The 23,587-nt window shown below is 46.0% G+C and overlaps 1 protein-coding gene across 4 annotated transcripts in view; it reads right to left on the minus strand.

Annotated features, from left to right (window-relative positions):
* Positions 1 to 23,587, minus strand: part of TRAPPC9 (trafficking protein particle complex subunit 9) — a 722,918-nt gene that overhangs the window by 693,117 nt on the left and 6,214 nt on the right. For 2 of the 4 annotated variants that reach the window (XM_074387189.1, XM_074387187.1), the window contains exons 1-2: positions 15,112 to 15,759; positions 14,428 to 15,021 (exon numbers count right to left, since the gene is read on the minus strand). In XM_074387189.1, the coding sequence (XP_074243290.1) occupies positions 14,428 to 15,021; positions 15,112 to 15,173 (656 nt within the window). In that variant the 5' untranslated portion in view covers positions 15,174 to 15,759. Of the gene's footprint in view, positions 1 to 14,427; positions 15,022 to 15,111; positions 15,760 to 23,587 lie in introns of those variants that run through there. The other 2 variants (XM_074387191.1, XM_074387190.1) reach the window with 1 other exon arrangement.

Consider the following 23,587-nt stretch of genomic DNA (forward strand, 5'->3'; position numbering starts at 1 on the left):
AGCTCTTTAAACACTGGCAAGGAAACGCTATTAAATAATGCAAAGGCTTCGAGTCCCTGTCCACTCAGAAACCAAAGCGACTATACCAAAATCTTCCTTTTATCATTTTTTTTTTCTTTTTTTTTGAGACGAAGTTTCACTCTTGTTACCCAGGCTGGAGTGCAATGGCGCAATCTCAGCTCACCACAACCTCCGCCTCCTGGGTTCAGGCAATTCTCCTGCCTCAGCCTCCTGAGTAGCTGGGATTACAGGCACGCGCCACCACGTCCAGCTAATTTTTTGTATTTTTAGTAGAGACGGGGTTTCACCATGTTGACCAGGATGGTCTCGATCTCTTGACCTCGTGATCCACCCGCCTCGGCCTCCCAAAGTGCTGGGATTACAGGCTTGAGCCACCGCGCCCAGCCTCCTTTTATCATTTTTAAATACTTCTTTAAATATTATATTTCTTAAGATAAATAATTTTTTTAAAGAAAAACTGCAGCTGGATTAAACTTTCCCTCAAGAAAGCAATCTTACCAAGAATAAAAGTCCTCTGGAAACCCAGAAGATGTGAAGTTTCAAAGTAGAGGAAAGTTATTGACAGATCTCAATATAATAATAAATGCGATCATGTCTAACTCTAACAAGTTCGACCAACTCTTTGTTACTCTGGAATTTAGCTTTCCCATTCTGAATACGTTTTAAACAAAGATCACGATGTGAGGTAGACGCAGAGAGAAGAAACGCTAGCCTTCATTTGTCTCCTTCCTGGCCACGAGGCAGTGTCCGGTGGGCCCCTGCTAACAGACTCTCCCCATAAAAAAAAAAAAATGCAGCAACTAAGCTGCTCCTCTCATCGAAACAGTAGTCACCTCAGCAGCCTCCACTAGTCTCTGACTCCCCAATCTGCACCCTCTCTCCGCTCATTGCTTCTACACACACAGCCAGAATGTCCTTCCCAAAGCACAAGTCAGTCTGTGTCTTCCCCCACTGCAAACCTTTCACAGGATCCTCGATTCAGTCCTAGGGAGAGGCATGCCGTCCACAGCTAGCCCCTCCTCCCACGGCCCTGGCCTCGCCTCCTACCACTGTGCCTTTGCCCTCCACAGACAACCTTGCTACAATGCCGGAGTCCCCCCGATCTCAGGCTCGGTCTGTCTCACAACTTCCACTCTCTTTTAGGCTCATCTCAATGACTGGCTTCTCAAGGAAGCCTTCTTGCCTTCAGCCTATGCGTTTTTGGGTTAAGTGTCCTTGATGTGTTTCTAGAACATTCTTACTTTTTTCAATGTTTTTATTTTTGTTATTTTTAGAGACAAGGTCTTGTTCTACTGCCCAGGCTGGAGTGCAGTGGCACAATCAGAGCTCACTGCAACCTCCAACTTCTGGGCTCAAGCAATCCTCCCAGCTCAGCCTCCCCAGTAACTGGGACCACAGGTGTGCACCACAACACCTGGCTATTTATTTATTTATTTATTTGTAGAGATAGGATCTCCTTATGTTGCTCAAGTTGGTCTTGAATTCCTGGGCTCAAGTGATCCTCCTGCCTCAGCCACCCAAAGAGCTGGGATTACAAACATGAGCCACCGTGCCCAGCCAGCTCTTACTCTCAAAGGTAGACAGTGTTTTGCTCACTTCCTTGGTATGTTATTCTGTTCCAAGTGGGAAAAACATTCAGTATCCAAATGGACATTTTTCTCCTCCAATAACATAACTGTCAACTCTTAATACATGAATAAGTTTACAAATACTACTGCATATTGGCTTAATATATTTTATATTTGACTCAAAACAACAACAAAACTTTACTCCTAACCAATTAGAAAAAGATTTGCTTTTTAAGGCATCCTAAAGAAATAAATTAGGCCAGGCATGGTGACTCACACCTGTAATACCAGCACTTTGAGAGGCCAAGGCAGGAGGATCACTTAAGACGAGGACTTCAAGACAGCTGGACAACAGAGCAAGAGACTATGTCTCTACAAAGGCTCAGGTGATCCTCCCACCTCAGCCTCCCAAGTAACTGAGACTACACGCACACAACCCCTTGCTCAGCTAATATTTATATTTTGTAGAAACAGGGTCTCGCCATGTTGCCCAGGTTGGTCTGGAACTCCTGGGCCCAAGCAATCCACCTGCCTCAGCCTCCCACAGTGCTAGATTTACAGGCGTTAGCCACCATGCCCAGCCTACAAAAAAATTTTTTTAACTGGGCATGGTGGCTCACACCTGTAGTCCCAGCTGCCCAGGAGGTAGAGGCAGGAAGATTGCTGGAGTGCATGACTGCAGGGAGCCATGATTATGCCACTGCTCTCAAGTCTGGGCAACAGACCACGATCCTGTCTCTTAAGAAAAGAAAGAAGTAACTTATTACATCTTCACATGAACTTCACAAAAATGTGCACCTGTTGTAGCAAAATATAACCCACAAAATTTCAAAAATATTTTTCTTTTTTTTTTGTTGAGACGGAGTCTCCTTCTCTTGCCCAGGCTGGAGTGCAGTGGCGCAATCTCAGCTCACTGCACCCTCCGCCTCCCAGGCTCAAGCAATTCTCCTGCCTCAGCCTCCTGAGTAGCTATGATTACAGGCACACACCACCACAACCAGGTAATCTTTGTATTTTTAGTAGAGATGGAGTTTCACCATGTTGGTCATATGGTTCTCGAACTCCTGACCTCATGATCCACCTGCCTCGGCCTCCCAAAGTGCTGGGATGACAGGCATGAGCCTGGCCAAAAAAATATTTTGCTAGTAGCATCTTCTAAATTAAATAAACAACTTGTTTTTAAAAATATAAACGTTATGATAATTTGTTTTGAAAACAGGACTTTTACAAAAAGAAGTCATATAAATACTCTTACAGTTTTTCATGTTAAAGTCATGCTTCAATAAAACTATACAAATATCCTAAATTGTATAAAAACAGAATACGCCAGGTGTGGTGGTTCATGCCTATAATCCTAGTGACTCATGAGGCCGGCATGAGAGGATTCCTTGAGGCCAGGAGTCCAAGACCAGCCTGCGCAACACAGGAAGACCCTGTCTCTATAATAATTCTAAATATTAGCTGGGCCTGCAGTCCTAGCTACTCAGGAGGCTAAGGCAGGAGGCTAAGGCAGGAGGATCCCTTGGGCCCAAGAGTTTAGGGCTGCAATGAGCTGTGGTGGTGCTATTGCACAGCCTGGGAGATGGAAGGAAGGAAGGCAGGAAGGAAGGCAGGAAGGAAGGCAGGAAGGGAGGCAGGAAGGAAGGCAGGAAGGAAGGCAGGAAGGAAGGCAGGAAGGCAGGAAGGCAGGAAGGCAGGAAGGCAGGAAGGCAGGAAGGCAGGAAGGCAGGAAGGAAAGAAACTGGAATTAGGGGTGGGGAGGTGGGGAGAGATAGCATGGGAAGAAATGACAGATGTAGGTAAGGGGGAGGAAGGCAGCAAATCACACTGCCATGCGTGTATCTACACAACAATCTCGCATGTTCTTCACATGTACCCCAAAACCTAAAATGCAATAAAAATAAAAATAAAAAAATAAAAAGAAACTGGAACTAAGAATTGCTAGAAAAATTCATAAGAATCTGATAATATTCTAATCCATAATGCTCTAAAAGCAATAAATTATAGGCAGAAACCTGATAGTCTCAGCTGATAAAGGAAGATGCAACCTTTCTGGAAGGTGCGCAGAAGCACCCATTACATAGCTTCAAACACTGTAACAGAGGCACTCAAATTGTACTTCCTTTCTGCACTTTAATTAAAAATTAATCAAAGATATAGGCTGTATTATTTTCCTGGCTCTTAATCAGATTAAATAATAAAATGCTTAATATTTTTGTGATTTTGGTACTATTTATATAGCTTATGGAAAACAAGAGCTTGGTATTTTAGTCCAAAAAACAATTTATCTGAAAAGAAATTTCTATATTCACATGCAAAGAAAAGCTAAAGCTGCTCAACAACAACAGCATGCAATTAAAATCCAAGGGAACTCGGATAAAGAGAATTTCTTTTGCAGGGTCAGGGATAGTATTATATAGTTTAAGAAGTCTCTGTATACTTAAATAATGGTGACAGCCCATAATTTTGCAGCACAGTATTTTGGGGTGGGGAGCCTTTTGACTATGTGCCTGATGTAAATGCAGTAAGTATACTAAAAGGTGCCCAAGCAGACAACCTTAAGATGCATGAGCGGCTGGGCACAGCCGCTCATGCCTGGAATCTTGGCACTTTGGGAGGCTGAGGCAGGCAGATCATTTGAACCCAGTTCAAGATAAGCCTGCCCAACATAGCAAAACCCTGTCTCACTAAAAATATAAAAATTAGGCTGGCGGCCGGGTGTGGTGGCTTAAGCCTGTAATCCCAGCACTTTGGGAGGCCAAGGGGGGTGGATCACGAGGTCAAGAGATCGAGACCATCCTGGTCAACATGGTGAAACCCCGTCTCTACTAAAAATACAAAAAAAAAATTAGCTGGGCATGGTGACATGGTAGCACATGCCTGCAGTCCCAGCTACTCGGGAGGCTGAGGCAGGAGAATTGCTTGAACCTGGGAGGCAGAGGCTGCAGTGAGCCGAGATCGTGCCACTGCACTCCAGCCTGGCGCCTGGCAACAGAGCAAGACTCTGGCTCAAAAAAAAAAAAAAAAAAAAATTAGGCTGGCATGGTGGCTCACACCTGTAATCCCAGCACTTTGGGAAGCCGAGGTGGGCAGATCACCTGAGGTTGGGAGTTCAAGACCAGGTTGGCCAGCATGGTGAAACCCCATCTCTACTAAAAATACAAAATTAACCAGGCGTGGTGGCACATGCCTGTAATCCCAGGTACTCGGAAGGCTGAGGCAGGAATATTGCTTGAATTCAAGAGGCGGAGGTTGCAGTGAGGTGAGATCACACCAGTACACTCCAGCCTGGGGGACAAAAATGAGATTCTGTCTCAAAAAAAAAAAAAGATAGCTGAGTTGGGTGGCGCGCACCTGTAATTCCAGCTACCTGGGACGCTGGAGGCACAAGAATGGCCTGAGCCTAGGAAGTAGAGGTTGTATTGAACCAAGATCATGCCACTGCACACCAGCCTAGGTAAATAAGACCCCGTCTTTAAAAAAAAAAAAAAAAAAAAAAAAAGATACAAGAGAGCTCTAAACAAAGTTAAAAAAAAAAAAAAGGCAGATTTGCTACTCAGTTTCAGATGCTTTATGGACCATCAGCTGATAACTGCATCTTACCTAATGAAAAAGTAAAAACAAATTGTTAGTGTTAATTTCTTCCAACTGAACTTTTTCATGTTAAAGTCTGAACATTAAAACATAAAGAAAGAGCAAGAGACCAGACATGGTGGCTCACACCGTAATCTCAGCAGATCACACAGCACACCAGTAATCCCAGACAGATTGCCTGAGCTCAGGAATTCAAGACCGGGCTGGGCAACGTATAAACTTCTGTCTTTACAAAAACATATAAAAAAATTTAACCACGTGTGATGCTGCAAGCCTATAATTCCAGCTATTCAGGAGGCTGAGATGAGAGGATCACCTGAGCCCAGGGGGCCAAGGTTGCGGTGAGCCGAGATCATGCCGCTGTACTCCCACCTGGGCAACAGAGCCAGACCCCGTCTCAAAAAGAAAAGAAAAGAAAAAAGAGAGAACTGAAAAGTTTTAATCAAAAGCCGAGATGTGTCCACATTTTATTTTGCATAAGAGCATTATCTGCAACCATGTCAATGTAAATCAAAATGAAAAAACTATCTCCCTGGGACCTAAAACACTTTGACACTACCTGCCTATCAAGGAAGTCTGAGCTCTGTGAAATGAATCTGTGGCACTTAAGCAAGAAGTTCTTTTGACAATTTTTCTGAAAGGTTCCAAAACTGATTTACTTTAGTGTTCCGAGTACAAGAGGAAGGTAAAAGGATTAATAGAGACAACATGCCTTTATTTAAAGTCTGAAGAACCTGAGTTTGAATCCTGCCGCTTCATCACCAGCTGGGTGACTCTGGTCTCATTTAACCCCTCTGAGAATGCTTCCACTCAGCAAACTGGGCCTGTCACCATCTGCCTCAGGTGGCATCAATGCAACATAAATGACATAGGTAGGAGGGTGGCTAACTGGTGTCTGACATACAGTCACACTCGTTTCTCCGCTTCTCCCCTTTTGAACTTGGATTACTCGGGTAGTCAGGTTGAAGCCTCTGATGATAGGCTGTCTTATTAGTTCTCACAGCCACTCAACTTAGTGACCTACACTTAGAAGCATTAAAAAAGAACTGCCTCCGGCCAGGCGCAGTGACTCACACCTTATTCTAGCACTTTGGGAGGCCAAGGCAGCTGGATTGTCTGAGCTCAGGAGTTGGAGACCAGGCCACGTAACACAGCAAAACCCCGTCTCTACTTAAAAAAATATAAATTAGCCAGGCATGCTGGCACACGCCTGTAGTCCCAGCTACTCCGGAGGCTGAAGCAGAAGAACTGCTTGGACCTGGGAGCCAGCAGTTGCAGTAAGCCGAGAACACACCACTGCACTCCAGCCTGGGCAACAGAGTGAGACTCCATCTCAAAAAAAAAGAAAAAACTGCTTTGATAGTAACTAGCAATGTTCATATGGGTTTTGGGATTTTTTTTTTTTTTTTGTCTTTTGTTTTAAAAAGAGCTATTCTGGAACTATCCAAAGTCTCTCCCCCAGTTCTCTGGCACCTCTCTCCTCAGATGCCCTTCCTGATCTGCCCTTCTGGGTCCACGGGAAAGACAGTCTATTCAGCTGTGACTCCATCCTGCTGCCAGGACGGAAAAAGATAAGGGCAAATCTGGCCGCATCATTCCCTTCGGATTTCTTTAGTAGCAGCCCTACCCCTAGAACTTTTAGGATAAATGGCAGCTGCACCTAAAACCCCAAACTCCATGGAATAACATACAAAACCCCAGCCAGGAGCAGTGGCTCACGGCTATAATCCCAACACTTTGGGAAGCAGAAGCAGGTGGATCACCCGAGGTCAGGAATTCAAGACCAGCCTGGCCAACATGGCGAGACCCCATCTAAAATACAAAATTACAAAATCAGTGGGGTGTGGTGGCACATGCCTGTAATCTCAGCTACTCAGGAGGCAAGGCTGGAGAATCACTTGAACCAGGGTGGTGGAGGTTGCAGTGAGCTGAGATTGCACCACTGCATCCCAGCCTGGGCGACGAGCGAAACTCCATCTCAGACAAAAAAAAAAAAAAAACAGGATCTGGTCTGTCCTCAGTCTCCCGGTCACGGTGAGCACCCAGGGGTCAGCCCGGGGCCTTCCTCCTGCCTCCATCTGCATTCTCCCTCACTCAGCTCATCCACATTCAGGGTTTTACACATGGGCTACGTACCGCCAACACTCAAGTGTCTCTCTAGTCACCTCCTGAGCTCCAGACTTACATTCGCTTGCCTCTTTAATCTCTCTGTTTGAATGCCCAACAGGCATCTCAAAAACACTCCCCGCAAGGCCCTCCCAGTTCTCCCCTTTGTAAGAAACAGCCCACCATGTACCCTGTTGTTCGAGTCACACTCTCAGACAGACTTCTCCTTTCTGACCATCACCTTTTCCCCATATCTGTCTCTAAAGTCCCCAACACATAGCACAGCACACAGCAAGCTTCCCCGTAAACGTGTGCTGAGTCACCTCTAGAGGGCACCTGCTAACAAGGGAGGTCTGTCCTGGCACAGGTCACTTAGGAAAGGTGCTTGCTTCTCACGCAGGACGTGGAGAGGACAGCCCAGGACAAGGACTCAAGACTCTCCTGTGGTCTGAACTCTAAATGGCCTGCGGTCCAGGAGAGTACCTGGGTTGTGAACTCAGAGACACAGCTATCGGGAGAGCAGAAGAGGAGGGAGCCCAGGCCAGGCTGTCCCCACTGATCCTGGGAGCCAGTGGCAGCAGGAAACGCCCACAGCCCAGGATAAACCAGCCACCACCGGATCCTTGCCCTGCATTTTCCAAGCTGCACAGCTACGACTTCCTGTACTTATTACATTCATGTCTCTTCTGTTTCGCCACCCTAGAATATGATGAAATCTTCCAGAAAGCCCAGCCTGTCTCAACTGAGACAAAGCAAATAAGAATGAAAGTGTTTGTACTTGGACTAGAGCACTAAGAAAGAAACAAGGCCCCTGGGCAGTGCAGTGGTGGCAGCAGGTCACAGAGCAGGAGACTTTCCCTGCTGGTGATGAAACCACAGGGGACTAGGCCAGCCAGAGTGTCCTGCAGGGCTGCCCTTGGTGTTGAAGGTTCTAAATCGGTAATGTAAATGAATGATGTGCCACCAGTGACAGACGTTAGCTTCAACAAACGCAGGCACAGGCTGGGCACGGTGGCTCATGCCTATAATCCCAGCACTTTGGGACCAAAGCAGGCAGATCAATGGAGGTCTGGAGTTAGAGACCAGCCTGGCCAAAATGCTGAAACTTCATCTCTACTAAAAATACAAAAATTAGCCAGGCATGTTGGTGCGTGCCTGTAATCCCATCTCCTCAAGAGGCTGAGGCAGGAGAATCACTCCATCCCAGGAGGCAGATGTTATAGTAAGCTGGGATCACGGCACTGCACTCCAGCCTGGGCAACAGAATGAGACTCCGTCTCAAAAAAGAAAGGAGCAGAGAGGAGGGGAGAGGAGAAACGCAGGCCGCATAGCGGCTCACACTTATAATCTCAGCACTTTGGGAGGCCGAGGTGGGGGGATCAACTGAGGTCAGGAGTTTGAGATGAGCCTGGCCAAAATGGCAAAACCTCATCTCTACTAAAAACATAAAAAATTAGCTGGGCATCTTGGCAGACGCCTGTAATCCCAGCTACTTGTGAGGCTGAGGCAAGAGAACCACTTGAACCCAAGAGGCAGAGGTTGCAGAGAGCCGAGATAATGCCACTGCACTCCAGCCTAGGCGACAGAGCAAGACTCCATCTAAAAATAAAATGAAATAAAATAAAATGAAAATGTAGCCGGGCACGGTGGCTCAAGCCTGTAATCCCAGCACTTTGGGAGGCCGAGGCAGGTGGATCACGAGGTCAAGAGATCAAGACCATCCTGGTCAACATGGTGAAACCCCATCTCTACTAAAAATACAAAAAAATTAGCTGGGCATGGTGGTGCGTGCCTGTAATCCCAGCTACTCAGGAGGCTGAGGCAGGAGAATTGCCTGAACCCAGGAGGCGGAAGTTGCAGTGAGCCGAGATCGCGCCATTGCATTCCAGCCTGGGTAACAAGAGTGAAACTGTGTCTCAAAAAAAAAAAAAAAGAAAAGAAAATGTAGACACAGCTATGTCTTACCTACATGAGGTTAAATGGAAAGTCTGGGGCAGATAAGAGCCCATACAATAGCTATGGGTGAACTGCCTCTCTGGCTCTGAATGCTCACTGGCAGAAGCAAAAAGGAAACAGTGGTTACTTATTCAGGTCCTTGTGTCTACATGATCCAAGTGAACTAGAAGGCCATCTTTCCCTGATACTTTAACAAATTGCCCTTGCCCTCATAAGAAGGGCAAATGATTGGTATGGATTTTATTTTATTTTATTTATTTATTTACTTATTTTTGAGACAAAGTTTTGCTCTTGTTGCCCAGGCTAGAGTGCAATGGCATGATCTTGGCTCACTGCAAATTCTGCCTCTAGATTCAACCAATTCTCCTGCCTCAGCCTGTAGAGTGGGTGAGACTAGAGGTATACGCCACCATTCCTGGCTAATTTTTGTATCTTTAGTAGAAACGGGGTTTCACCATGTTGGCCAGGCTGGTCTTGAACTCCTGACCTCAGGTGATCCACTCGCCTAGGCCTCCCAAAGTGCTGGGATTACAGGTGTGAGCCACCGCACCTGGCCTGGTGTGGGTTTTAGAATGGCCTATGTGTCCTTTATTGTGGAAAGTCGCTGAGGTGAAGGAAACGGAAATGGCATGCTCAAGGCAGAAGCAAAGGACAAGACGGGCAGACTCACCCTCCCACAGCTCCCCTGGCGGCCAGCGCACTCCAGCGCCAGCGCTCCGTGCCTTCATGCACGGCCCACAGCCACAGCTGGGAATGACATGCCGCTCAAAAGCGCAGGATCAAGCACGGTGCTGCAGCCTTGGACCTCCACAGCTAAGAGATCCCATGAAAATCCCTCTACAGCCACCTAAATCAATTAGCAATTCACTTTCTCAAAACAAACAAACAAAGGAATAAAGGCTCATGTGTCACTAAATGCTACAGATGGAACAAGATCCCCCAAAGCAAGTATTTTAGCAAACACCAAACACCAATGGGTTACATGCTAAATAAAGCTAAAATTTAAAAACATAATCAAAAAAATGAAAAGATTATCCAGTTCACATATGGATTTAGGCAGCAGCGCTTATTTTTTAAAGCAGTGGAGGCTATGAGAAGGTAGCACACAGGGAAATCTGGCTTTTTGTAATGCAATGTTCACAGCCTACCTTTTCAGACCCAACAACACACTCACAGGGCAGTATGACAGAAAAAAGAAAAAGAAAAAGAAAAGAAAGAGGAACAAGCAAAAATTAGAAACATATAAGAACAGAAATAATTTTGATAGCTACAACACTACATGGACAAGAACTGACCACAGGTTTTCATGAGAGGCATGGGTGAGCTTTTAAGTAAAATACACCTGCACACCGTGTCCGGGGAAGTCCAGGACCTGAGGTTCAAATCATCTGTCAGGGGTCCTCTCAGTATGGTCGATGTGTCAAACCAAACCTTACATCTGGACATTTCCTACTGACCTACAAAATACTATCTTATTTCAGGTCGGACACTATCTCGCTCCTTCTAAGAGTTGCAGGGGAGAGCAAGGCTCTGTTCCTGCACCAAATCATTGCTTCAAAAATTAGACAACTGGCCGGGCGCAGTGGCACATGCCTGTAATCCAGCCCTTTGGAAGGCCGAGGCAGGCGAATCACTTGAGGTCAGGAGTTTGGGACCAGCCTGGCCAACATGGTGAAACCCCATTTCTACTAAAAATACAAAAGTAGCCAGGTGTGGTGGTGCGCGCCTGTAGTCCCAGCTACTCAGGAGGCTGAGGCAAGAGAATTGCTTGAATCTGGGAGGTGGAGGTTGCAATGAGCCGAGATGGCACCATTGCACTCCAGCCTGCGCAACAGAGCAAGATACCACCTCAAAAAAAAAAAAAAAAAAAAAAAATTACAGAACCATGGGAAAACAAAAGCAACAACAGGTCACCCGTTACGAGAGAAGGATGTACGTGATTTGAGTTCACTGGTGTCATTATCTCACTGAAGCTCAAATGCTAACTGATGTCTAATTGCGGTTGTCCCACTAGCGTGAGCAAGCAACTTTATTTGTCACTGTATTTTCAGTGCCTGGAGCCATGCCTGGCACATGAAGCCCCTCAACCAACACTTGTCAATCATTATCCACTATGTGTGAGGCACTGCGTTCCAGCACACTCTTATTCCTGCGGAGTGGGGAGCCCAGATTTCAAGACAAAAAAGACCTGACATTCAAAGGTGGTTCTGTAACCTTACAGCCAAGAAGTGGGTGACTGAAAAATGTCACTGGTGCCCGTGAAGCAAAGGAAGAAGGCACAAATCAAGGGGTCAGAGCGGGGTTCCTGACCCATGCTGCCTATGAGCTTTCACCCTTCACCCCTTCTCTGTAAAGCAGGGGCAGGCCGCTTCTTGCCGACCTCGCAGGTGGCCACCAAGCGGTGCACACTGTACAGCACCACCTCATCAGGCATGACTCCACAGGTGCCTGCTAGCCGGACAGCAGTGTGCGCTCTTCAAAAGGCACGGGAGGCACCGCAGAAGGCCGTGAGATGAGGTGGAAAGGCCCTGCGCCTCAGAGACAGACCTGGTGCTTACATCAGCTCTACTGCTCGCTGGCTGCCCAGGCCTCTAAACCTTGCTGCCTCAGCCCCATATCAGCCACCAAAGCAACCCTGTTTGAATGGATCGCAGGGCTGCATGAGGACTCAATACAGAGTGGGTCTAGGGCACAGCAACCCCGCTGAGATCACAGGGCTGCAGGAGGATTCAATACAGAGCAGCGCTACAACATGCCTTTCCCTTTCCTTAAGCCGCATATACACATTTGGATGAAGAAATGAAAATTCTTTCCTTCCAGACCCTGCAAGGCACCACAGGCAGGTGTGACTGAGGCTACTCTATGCTTCCAACACTGAGGCCTGGTCTCAGTCTGCATGTCGATTCTGTGATCATTTCTCCTCAGACTGACCAACAACCAGAAAGATACCATCTGACCTTAGATAAATTTCAGAAACATGCTGAGCATCTACTTTCCAGCAGGCACTACGGCACCATGTACATTACGTCATGGACTCCTCACCTATGGCTCATCAGCCAATCCTACACAGGAGGAAGGAGAGCCCTGCCCAAGCCAGGAAGCTGGTGAGTGACACCTCACTTTCCCTGGCAAATGAGGACACCCTCTTGGCAAACAGTTGCTGCCTAAGCTTGCATCTCATCCAGCTCTGCCGAAGAGCCACTGTGGCAGGACACGGCAGTGAGCAGAGAGTGGAAGTATGTGGCAAAGAAGACCTCATCAGTGATTCGGATTTCAAATAAAGTTTTTGACTTAATAACAGGCAAGAGGCCGGGCGCGGTGGCTCAAGCCTGTAATCCCAGCACTTTGGGAGGCCGAGGCGGGTGGATCACAAGGTCAAGAGATCGAGACCATCTTGGTCAACATGGTGAAACCCCGTCTCTACTAAAAATACAAAAAAAATAGCTGGGCATGATGGTGCGTGCCTGTAATCCCAGCTACTCAGGAGGCTGAGGCAGGAGAATTGCCTGAACCCAGGAGGCGGAGGTTGCGGTGAGCCGAGATCACGCCATTGCACTCCAGCCTGGGTAACAAGAGCGAAACTCCGTCTCAAAAAAAAATAAAAAAAAATAACAGGCAAGAAGGGAAACCAACCTTTTCCTGCTCTATCCAACACTCTATCCAAGAAAGAGAGAATAGGCATACTTTCCGTTTGTGTAACGTAGCTGTTTAGGAGCTCCCTGGTAGTATTTCTGACATCCTGATGTCCATGCTTGGCTGCTCTATAAGTGAGGAATTCGACGCTGTGGCCATTAGGAAAGAAAAAGTAGCCACACACATAAGGTGCCCAGCCTGGGAATCAGGAGACATGGGCTCCACTTCTAGCTCAGCTAGGATCTGGTCCTTGCCTCTCCAGATTCACCCTCTCATCTATGAACCAAAGGGATGAGACTGAATAAAAGTGTTCCAACTGTGTTATAGCACAGTGCTGTCCAACAGAAATAAAATGCAAGCCATGTAAGTAAATTTCAGCTTCTAGTTGCCACATTTTTTTTTTTTTTTTTTTTTTTTGAGATGGAGTTTCGCTCGTTTCCCAGGCTGGAGTGCAATGGCGCGATCTCGGCTCAGCACAACCTCCGCCTCCTGGGTTCAGGCAATTCTCCTGCCTCAGCCTCCTGAGTAGCTGGGATTACAGGCACGCACCACCACGCCCAGCTAATTTTTGTATTTTTAGTAGAGACGGGGTTTCACTATGTTGACCAGGACGGTCTCGATCTCTTGACCTCGTGATCCACCCGCCTCAGCCTCCCAAAGTGCTGGGATTACAGGCTTGAGCCACTGCGCCCAGCTAGTTGCCACATTTTTAAAAGTAAAAATCAAATAGTCGATACTGATTTTTAAAATACAGTTTATTTAACCTACGATATGTAAAATACTATCATTTCAACATGTAGTCTATATAAAACATATTAGCAAAAAGTTGGCCAGGCACGGTGACTCACACCTGTAATTCCAACACTTTGGGAGGCCAAGACAGTTGGATCACTTGAAGCCAGGAGTTCAAGACCAGCCTGGCCAACATGGCAAGACCCTGTCTGTACTAAAGATACAAAACTTAGCCGGGCGTGGTACTGCACACCTGTAGTCCCAGCTACTCGTGAGGCCGAGGCATGAGAATCACTTGAACCCTGGAGACAGAGGTTGCAGTGAGCCGAGATCACACCACTGCACTCCAGCCTGAGCGACAGAGACTTTGTCTCAAAAAAAAAAAAAAAAAAAAAAAATTAGCAAGAAAGTTTACTTTTTCAGAAGTAAGTCTCAAAATCTGGCATGGCTTTTACTCACAGCCCATCTCAACTCAAACTAGCCTGGTGTCTAGTACCCAAAAGCCACAACTGGCTATAGCTGCTGTATAGGATGGAGCTCCAGGAGTCCCAAGAAGGGACCCCCAGTAAAAAAGGGGAGTGTACAAGACAACTCCAAAAGACTCCCCCAAACCAAAGCCTGTCTCTGTCTTTAAAAATCACTGGTTTTTGGTTGGTGGGTTTTTTAGCAGCACTCAAACAGATTCTGACACAAAGTCATTAGTTTTAGAAACCAAAGGACAACACCTTTCCACTTGCTGATACAACAAAACTCTGCCATGTGCTTTCCCCTTCTAATGTAGGGAAGCCAAGGGGCCTGGGTCTCTGGGTAAACTTACCTGCTGTCTGTGTCCAGTCCTACAAAGTCCTTTTTCTCAAACGGGACACAGAGAAGGGGGATCTTATCCCCAGACTTGTCTGTGGCTCTGTCCAGACGCTTGGACTCCAGCACGATGAACAGGGACTCAATGAAGTCCTCGATTCTCTTCTCTACCGTCTGGCAATCTTCGTAGTTGGGGTAGAAGGCCACATCGGTGCGCGCCTGCTCGGCGATCTCCCCCTGCAGCCCGAAGACAAAGAGCCGGGAGTCGTACAGCGTGGAGCCATAGATCTCCTTCTGCACATGGAACTTCTCGAAGGTCTGTGGCCAATCCTTGGCTGAAAAGCAGTCTGTGATGGTGATGAGGCCCACGACTTTGCGGTGGGTCTGGAAGTCACCCCATTCATTGTTCTCGGGTGGGTAGTGGTGCCTGTAGCGGATGTACAGGACTCGCTGGGAGTCCCGCATGCTGATCTGACTCACAGAGCAAATCCTCTTATAGATCCTGAAGAAGTTCTCCTCAGAGACGATGCCCACAGGCTGGACCACCACGAGCAGCGTCTGGTGGTCCTCAGCACACTGCATGTAGTCAGGGACACTCATTTTGAAGTCCCTGTTCAGAGAGAAGAAATGAGGCTTTGAGACACAGAGTCCCAAGTGCTGAGAGCCCACTCTGGGAAGCAGTGACTCTGACGTTCACTACCTGGAGGTGGGGTAAGCCCCAAGGAAAGCCAACACGTCAACAGTTCTTAGGGCTCTACACATGGCTATAACAGCTCTGATGATAACGCTGTAACTGTTGACCTCAGTCCCTTAGCCTCAGCTTGGAGCTTCTGCAGAAATGGGGCTGTTTCTTGTCTTCCGATTCCCACCATCTAACCAGGAGTAGTAAGAGTCAGTGCTCAAAAATGTCTGTTGAGTGAATGAATAAACACATGTGTAATTGCTCCCCCATCCCCTGAACAGGATATAATGAAAAAAACCACCATGCAATCAGATCTGGATTTGAATTCCAAGCTCCCTGAAACTCCTCAGCTACAAAATAATGGTGATAATAGAACCTGCTTAGCCAGGCGCAGTGGCTCACACCTGTAATCCTAGTACTTTGGAAGACCGAGGCAGGCAGATCACTTGAGGTCAGAAGTTCAAGACCAGCCTGGTCAACATGGTGAAACTCCACCTGTCCTAAAAATACAAAACTTATCCAGGTGTAGTGGCATGTGCCTGTAATTGCAGCTACCGGGGAGGCTAAGGCAGGAGAATCACTGGAACCCAGGAGGCGGAAGCTGCAGTGAGCCGAGATCACGCCACTGCACTCCAGCCTGGGTGACAGAGTAAGACTCTGTCTCGAAAAAAAAAAAAAAAAGAATTAGAAGAAAAAGAATTTGCTTTATAAAACTGTATCTAGATTAAGAAGGTTGTGGATGTAAAGGGCCTAGCACTGTGCCTAAAAAAAAGGAGAGATTACACAAAGACACCACCACTCCTCTATAAACGGGAGAGCTGCCATAACCTCCCTGAGCCAATTTTGTCAGATATAAAAAGAAAACGTTATTACCTGATTCCCAGAGCTGTGAAAAAATTAAATTAGATGACCCACATGGAGGAATCTGGCTCACAGGAGATCCTCAATAGATGTTTGTTGAAGGGATTAGTGAACAAACAAACAAATGAACAAGTCAGTAAATGCAGGCCCCAGCCCGCAGATGGTCATGATGGAAATCCCACTGCCTAGAAGTCAGGGATGAGGTTCAACTCCCAGCTCTACACTGGGTGACCTGGAGCAAGCCTGTGCACGTCTCTGAACCCCAGTTTAATCGTGAATAAAAATGAGGATAGTAACACATAGCTCCAAGTGTCAGTGAGTCAACATTCTGGTTGTGATAACATACTGTGGTTTTGTAAGATGGCACCATTGGGGGAAATTGGGCAAAGGGTATATAAGATCTCTCTGTATTATTTCTGACAATGCACATGGACTGCATACTATAGTCTCATATAAAAAGTCTAATTTTTTTCAAGGTTAGTGAGATTAAATGAGCTCTCTGTATCAAATAGGGAAACGTCTAGATACACACCTCTGCTGTCCCCATTAGCAAGCTCATACTTCCTCAGGGCATTTGGCCGTGGTCCCCATAGCCAGAGGTAGCTAGCTGTACCATGAGCTAATGGGGCTTCAGCTTCAAGCCCCTTCCATGGCCCTCTATCTGATTTTGCATTTTTAATTTTGTTTTTTCTTAAATAGGAAGCCCCAAACTGCATGACCTTCAGGTCACCAAAGCCTGACTGCAGAGATCATGGCAGTAACCCTCCCAGGCAAGACACTCAGATTAAAATGACATTGCTACAATACCTCTGTGACATTCTAATGGCAAGACTCTCACTCTGCACGGAGAGGAGGAGCCATCCCTTTCTGAATATGCAGATCCCACAACGGAGTACACATCACAACCCCATCCTCTACAGACTTCAAAAATACTCATGCATAGAGCAGTATGAACGAAATTAAATTTTTAAAAAAGGAAACCCTAGCCTCCCAACATGTATTGTGTCTGCCCAGGATCTAAATGGTTCACAAGTATATTACATGTGTATGACTCAACCCAAGTCCCCAACTCCAGTGCTCACACTCTCAAGGACGATGCCCCACTCCCTCCTGCCCTTTCCCCAAAACAATTCCCTAAAGAGCCTTTTGTGCACACAAAAATCACCTTGTCTTTGGGAAGCCGAGGAGGGCGGATCACGAGGTCAAGTGATGAAGACCATGATGAAACCCCATCTCTACTAAAAAAAAAATACAAAAATTAGCTGGGTGGGGTGGCACGCACCTGTGGTGCCAGCTACTCGGGAGGCTGAGGCAGGAGAATTGCTTGAACCCAGGAGGTGGAGGTTGTAGTAAGCCGAGATTGCGCCACTGCACTCCAGCCTGGTGCCTGGCAACAGAGCAAGACTCTGTCTCAAAAAAAAAAAAAAAAAAAAAAGCCAGGCACGGTGGCTCACGCCTGTAATCCCAGCACTTTGGGAGGCCGAGGCGGGTGGATCACAAGGTCAAGAGATCAAGACCATCCTGGTCAACATGGTGAAACCCCGTCTCTACTAAAAATACAAAACATTAGCTGGGCATGGTGGCGCGTGCCTGTAATCCCAGCTACTCAGGAGGCTGAGGCAGGAGAATTGCCTGAACTCAGGAGGCGGAGGTTGCGGTGAGCAGAGATCACGCCATTGCACTCCAGCCTGGGTAACAAGAGCGAAACTCCGGCTCAAAAAACAAAACAAAACAAAACAAGATCACCTTGGAAGGAACCAAAATCACATCATCTTCCAACAAGAGGCATGACACGCCTTGAAAGGCATGTCAAAATCCAGAGGGGGGGAGACTCGAGAACTCATGTTTCTCAAAAGTAGGCATGTATTTAACAGAAGCTGAGAAACACTGACCTAGTCCAAGCCTTCATTCTACAGAGAAGGAGAGTGCAACCCAGAGCAGATTAAGAAAGGGGCTTTGGGGCCAGGCACGATGGCTCACACCTGTAATCCCAGCACTTTGGGAGGCCGCAGCAGGAGGATCACAAGGTCAGGAGTTCAAGACCAGCATGACCAATATGGTGAAACCCCATTTCTACTAAAAATACAAAAATTAGCCAGGCATGGTGGCACACGCCTATAGTCCCAGCACTCAGAAGGCTAAGGCAGGAGAATCGCTTGAACCTGGGAGGCAGAGATTACAGTGAGCTGAGATTGTGCCACTGCACTCTAGCCCGGCTGACAGAGCAAGACTCCATCTCAAAAATAAATAAATAAATAATAATAATAATAATAATAATTTAATTAAATTTAAAATTTTTTAAAAAGAAAGGGCCTTATTGGCCGGGTGCGGTGGCTCAAGCCTGTAATCCCAGCACTTTGGGAGGCCGAGGCGGGTAGATCACAAGGTCAAGAGATCGAGACCATCCTGGTCAACATGGTGAAACCCCGTCTCTACTAAAAATACAAAACATTAGCTGGGCATGGTGGCGCGTGCCTGTAATCCCACCTACTCAGGAGGCTGAGGCAGGAGAATTGCCTGAACCCAGGAGGCGGAGGTTGCAGTAAGCCGAGATCGCGCCATTGCACTCCAGCCTGGGTAACAAGAACGAAACTCCGTCAAAAAAAAAAAAAGAAAGGGCCTTATTTTAAAAGCGTCATCTCGGCTGGGCACAGTGGCGCACACCTATAATCCCAGCACTTTGGGAGACCCCAGGAGGGAGAATCACTTGAGGTCAGGAGTTTGAGACCAGTGTGGCCAACATGGCAAAACCTCATCTCTACTAAAAATACAAAAATTAGCCAGGAGTAATGGCACACACCTGTAAGTCCCAGCTACTCAAGAGGCTGAGGCAGGAGAATTGCTTGAACTTGGGAGGCAAAGGTTGCAGTGAACCAAGATCGCACCACTGCACTCCAGGGTGGGTGACAGAGTGAGACTTCATCTCAAAAATAAATAAATAAATAAAAATAACTTTAAAATAAAAAGTATTGTCTCATCTAAACAGCAGCATAATCAGCCGGGCACAGTGGCTCATGCCTGTAATCCCAGCACTTTAAGAGGCCAAGGTGGGCAGATCACTTGAGGTCAGGAGTTGGAGATCAGACTGGCCAACGTGGCAAAACCCCATGTCTACTAAAAATACAAAAAAATTAGCCAGGCACCGTGGTGGTGCATATCTATGATCCCAGCTACTCAGGAGGATGAGGCAGGAGAATCACTTGAACCCAGGAGGCAGGGGTTGCAGTGAGCTGAGATGGCACCACTGTACTCCAGCCTGGACAACAAGAGTGAAACTCCATCTCAAAAAAGATCAAAAAACAGTATTATCTCACTATTACAACAAGCAAGCCCTGGACACTGCTAAAAGAATAAAATGGTATTTAGGGTCCCAGAGCACAAGTTTTTTAAAAAAAGAAGAAAAGAAAGAAAAGGCAATACAAGGCCCTTTCCATGTAATACAGTACAATGGAATTTTACCAAGTTATTAAATATATTTGTGTCCAACATTAAGGTTAAGCGTACATGTCAAAGACAGTAAAAATTCAGAATTTGAAATCATAACAGAATTTAAACTTTAGTATAGTTTTTTTTTTAATCTCAAAAGGCATCAATTTTTCTCATTTTTTAAGAATTTTTCTAAGTATAGCTTTTCCTAATTCAAAAATGTGCTTGGTGGGCATTCCGTGCCAGGCACTACGCAGGCATGGAGTTCTCCCAAATCTCTATTGTTAACATACGCACAAATCACACACAGGCCCGAAGCCACCCACGTGCAAGCTCAAGGGAATGAAATGTAAAGCAGCATGGCACAGGTTCTTAGCAAAACATGTGCTGCTACCCGACAAGCGGTGGGCGAGCAGGGAACCCTCATGCCAAGCATCACATCCACCAAACCGGGCTCGTGGTTCTAGCACTGGCAATCACGCTACATGACCATATGCGATCCGCATAATTTCACTGAGGTTTAGCTTTCTCTTCTGTGAAAGGCTACAGTGGAAACTACTAATGCATAATATTCATCATTCACACACCCAACATTTAGTGAAGACTTTCCACATGCAAGGCTCTATAGAGATGAAAAGACATGGCGTGCGCCATGCTGGAGACCTGGGTGACCTTATAGATAAAAGCATATTCATCAGTAGAGTTAACATCATAAGATGTTACTTCTCCCCAGCTTGATATACAGATTCTTAGCAATTCCAGTTAGAATCTCTACAAGATTTTTTTTTTTTTGAGATAAAATCTGGGGTGCAGCAGTGGCATGATCTCGGCTCACTGTAATCTCCACCTACTGGGTTCCAGCGATTCCCCTGCCTCAGCCTCCCAAGTAGCTGGGATTACAGGTATGCACCACCATGCCTGGCCTCTACCAGATTTTTGATGGAATGTAACAAGCTAATTTATGGTCAAAAATACCTAAGAGGCCAGCACGGTGGCTCATACCTGTAAATCCAGCATTTTGGGAGGCTGAGTTAGGCAGATTGCTTGATCCCAGAAGTTCAAGACCAGCCTGGACAACATGGCAAAACCCCATTTCGACAAAAAATGCAAAAATTAGCCAGGTGTGGGCACACATCTGTAGTCCCAACTACTTGGTGGGGGGGTGGGGGCTGAGGCAGGAGGATCACTTGAGTCTGGGAAGTCGAAGGTGCAGTGAGCTGAGATCACACCACTGCACTCCAGCCTAGGTGACAGAGCAAGACCCTGTCTCAAAAAAAAAAAAAAAAAAAAAAACTAGGCCGGGCGTGTTGGCTCACGCCTGTAATCCAAGCACTTTGGAGGCCAAGGCAGGTGAATCACCTGAGGTCAGGAGTTCAAGACCAGCCTGACCAACATGGTGAAACCCTGTCTTAAAAAAAAAAAAAAAAAACTAACAAACTCCTAAAATACCACCACCAGAAAAGGCATTTGTCTCCTAAGATAGCAAGACCAGGTAAAACTGCTAATGGGGCAGAGAGTATCTTTTTATGGTAATACAAATGTTCTAAAACTGATTGTGGGGATAGTTGTGCAGCTTGCTCTGTGAACATATCTAAAACCACTAAACTGACTAGACATGATGGCTCATGCCTGTAATTCTGGCACTCTGGGAGGCTGAGGCAGACAAATCACTTGAGCCCAGGAGTTTGAAACTAGCCTGGACAACATGGTGAAACCCCATTTCTACAAAAAAAGTATAAAAACCAAAGAAAATTAGCCATGCTGGTGGCACATGCCTGTAGACCAAGCTACTCAGGAGGCTGAGGTGGAGGATCGCTTGAGCCTGGGAGGTGGAGGTTGCAGTGAGCTGAGATCGCATCACTGTATTCCAGCCTAGGTGACAGAGCAAGACTCTGTCTCAAAAATAAACAATGAGAGAAGAAAAGAAAATAAAAACAAAAAAAAAAAACAAAAAAAAAAAAACTAAAAAAAAATAAATAAATAAATAAACAATGAAACCATTGTACATTTAAATCAGTAAGCTGTATGATATATAAACTGTATCTCAATAAGGCTGAAAAAAAAATACCAGATAAAAAGTTACAGTCAGCATGGTATCTGCACAGGAATAAATATACTAATGGAATGTAACCAAGCCCAGAACCAGACCCACACATACAAGGAAATTTGAAATACAGCGGAGTTGCCATTGTAGAGCAATAGAAAAAGGAATAAATAATACAGGGACATGAGTAAGAAAAAGATATGTAATCCAACAGGAGTATGTGCAAAATACTCCACTAGACATCTCTGAAGAGGAAACTCAGATAGCCAGTATGTCTACAGAAAGTTGTGCCCACCTCAACAGCGGAAAAACGCAATTAAAACTACAGTGATATAAAATGCAATAAAAAATATATTAAAATATAAGCTATTAGCATGCAACTTTCCACTAATTTTTTTAGTCAACATGTCATAAAACACCATAAAGTATTTGGTACACTAAAAATAAAAATAATAAAATAAAATAAAACTACAGTGATAAACCATGTCACACCCACCAGGCAGACAAAATTTTTTTTTTTTTTTGTGGTGGAAATATACATAAAATGTACCTTCTTTTTTTGTTTTGAGACAGAGTCTCTCTCTGTCGCCAGGCTGGAGCGCAGGTGGCACAATCTCAGCTCACTGCAATTGCCACCTTCCAGGTTCAAGCAATTCTCCTGCCTCAGCCTCCCAAGTAGCTGAGAATACAGGCGCATGCCACCATGCCTGGCTACTTCTTCTTTTTTTTTTTTTTTTTTTTTTTGTATTTTTGTACAGACAGGGTTTAGCAGAGACCATCGAAGCCAGGATTATCTCAATCTCTTGACCTCGTGATCCTCCCACCTCGGCCTCCCAAAGTGCTGTGATTACAGGCGTAAGCCACTGCGCCCGGCCAAAACGTACCATTTTTAAATTTACAGTTCTGGAGCATTAGTACATTCACACTGCTGTATGATTACCATCAATCTCCAGAACCTCTTCCTTACGAAACTGAAACTCTACCTTCTGAACCTAACTCCTCATCCCCTGCCGCAGTCCCTGGCCACCATTATTACACTTTGTTTCTATACATTTGACTACTCTAGGGTCCTCAAGTAAGTGCAATCACACAGCACAGTATATGTTCCTTGGTAACCAGCTTATTTCACATAGCAGAATGCCTTCCAGGTTCATCCATGCTGAGCATGTCTGAGGATTTCCTCCTTCTTCAATGTGGAATAATATTTCATTACATGCGTGTATCATATTTTGTTTACTCATCCATTGATGAACATTTGAATAATATTCCATTATATGCATGTGCCATATTTTGTATACTCACCCATTGATGAATACTTCCTTCTACTTTTGACTATTGTGAATAATATCACTACAAGTGTAGGTATACTGATAAAAATTGTTTAAGTCTGAAAAACACCAAGTTTGCAAAGACATAGATCAAAGCTAACTCTTCTATACAATGGGTGAGATTATAGACTGGTACATGCACTTTGGAAATCAATTTGGCATTATAAAAAGGTGAGCATGTTAGGCCGGACACAGTGGCTCAAGCCTGTAATCCCAGCACTTTGGGAGACCGAGGTGGGTGGATCACCTCAGGTCAGGAGTTCCAGACCAGCCTCCCCAACATGGTGAAACCCGTCTCTACTGAATATATAAAAATTAGCTGGGCTTGGGGGCCGGGCACAGTGGCTCACGCCTGTAATCCCAGCACTTTGGGAGGCCAAGGCGGGTGGATCACGAGGTCAAGAGATCGAGACCATCCTGGTCAACATGGTGAAACCCCGTCTCTACTAAAAATACAAAAAATTAGCTGGTCATGGTAGCGTGTGCCTGTAATCCCAGCTACTCAGGAGGCTGAGGCAGGAGAATTGCCTGAACCCAGGAGGCGGAGGTTGCGGTGAGCCAAGATCACACCATTGCACTCCAGCCTGGGTAACAAGAGCGAAACTCCGTCCCCCGCCCCCCCAAAAAAAATTAGCTGGGCTTGGTGGCATGCACCTGTTATCCCAGCTACTTGGGAGGCTGAGGCAGGGGAATCACTTGAAACCAGGAGGTGGAGGTTGTGGTGAGCTGAGATCATCCAGCCTGGGCAACAGAGAAAGACTCTCTCTCAAAAAAAAAAAAAAAAAAAAAAAAAGGTAAATAGGTGCATATTCCCCAGGAGACATAAAAAGGTTCA

This window comes from Saimiri boliviensis, chromosome 15 (assembly GCF_048565385.1).
Source record: "Saimiri boliviensis isolate mSaiBol1 chromosome 15, mSaiBol1.pri, whole genome shotgun sequence".
NCBI classification, from domain to species: domain Eukaryota; kingdom Metazoa; phylum Chordata; class Mammalia; order Primates; family Cebidae; genus Saimiri; species Saimiri boliviensis.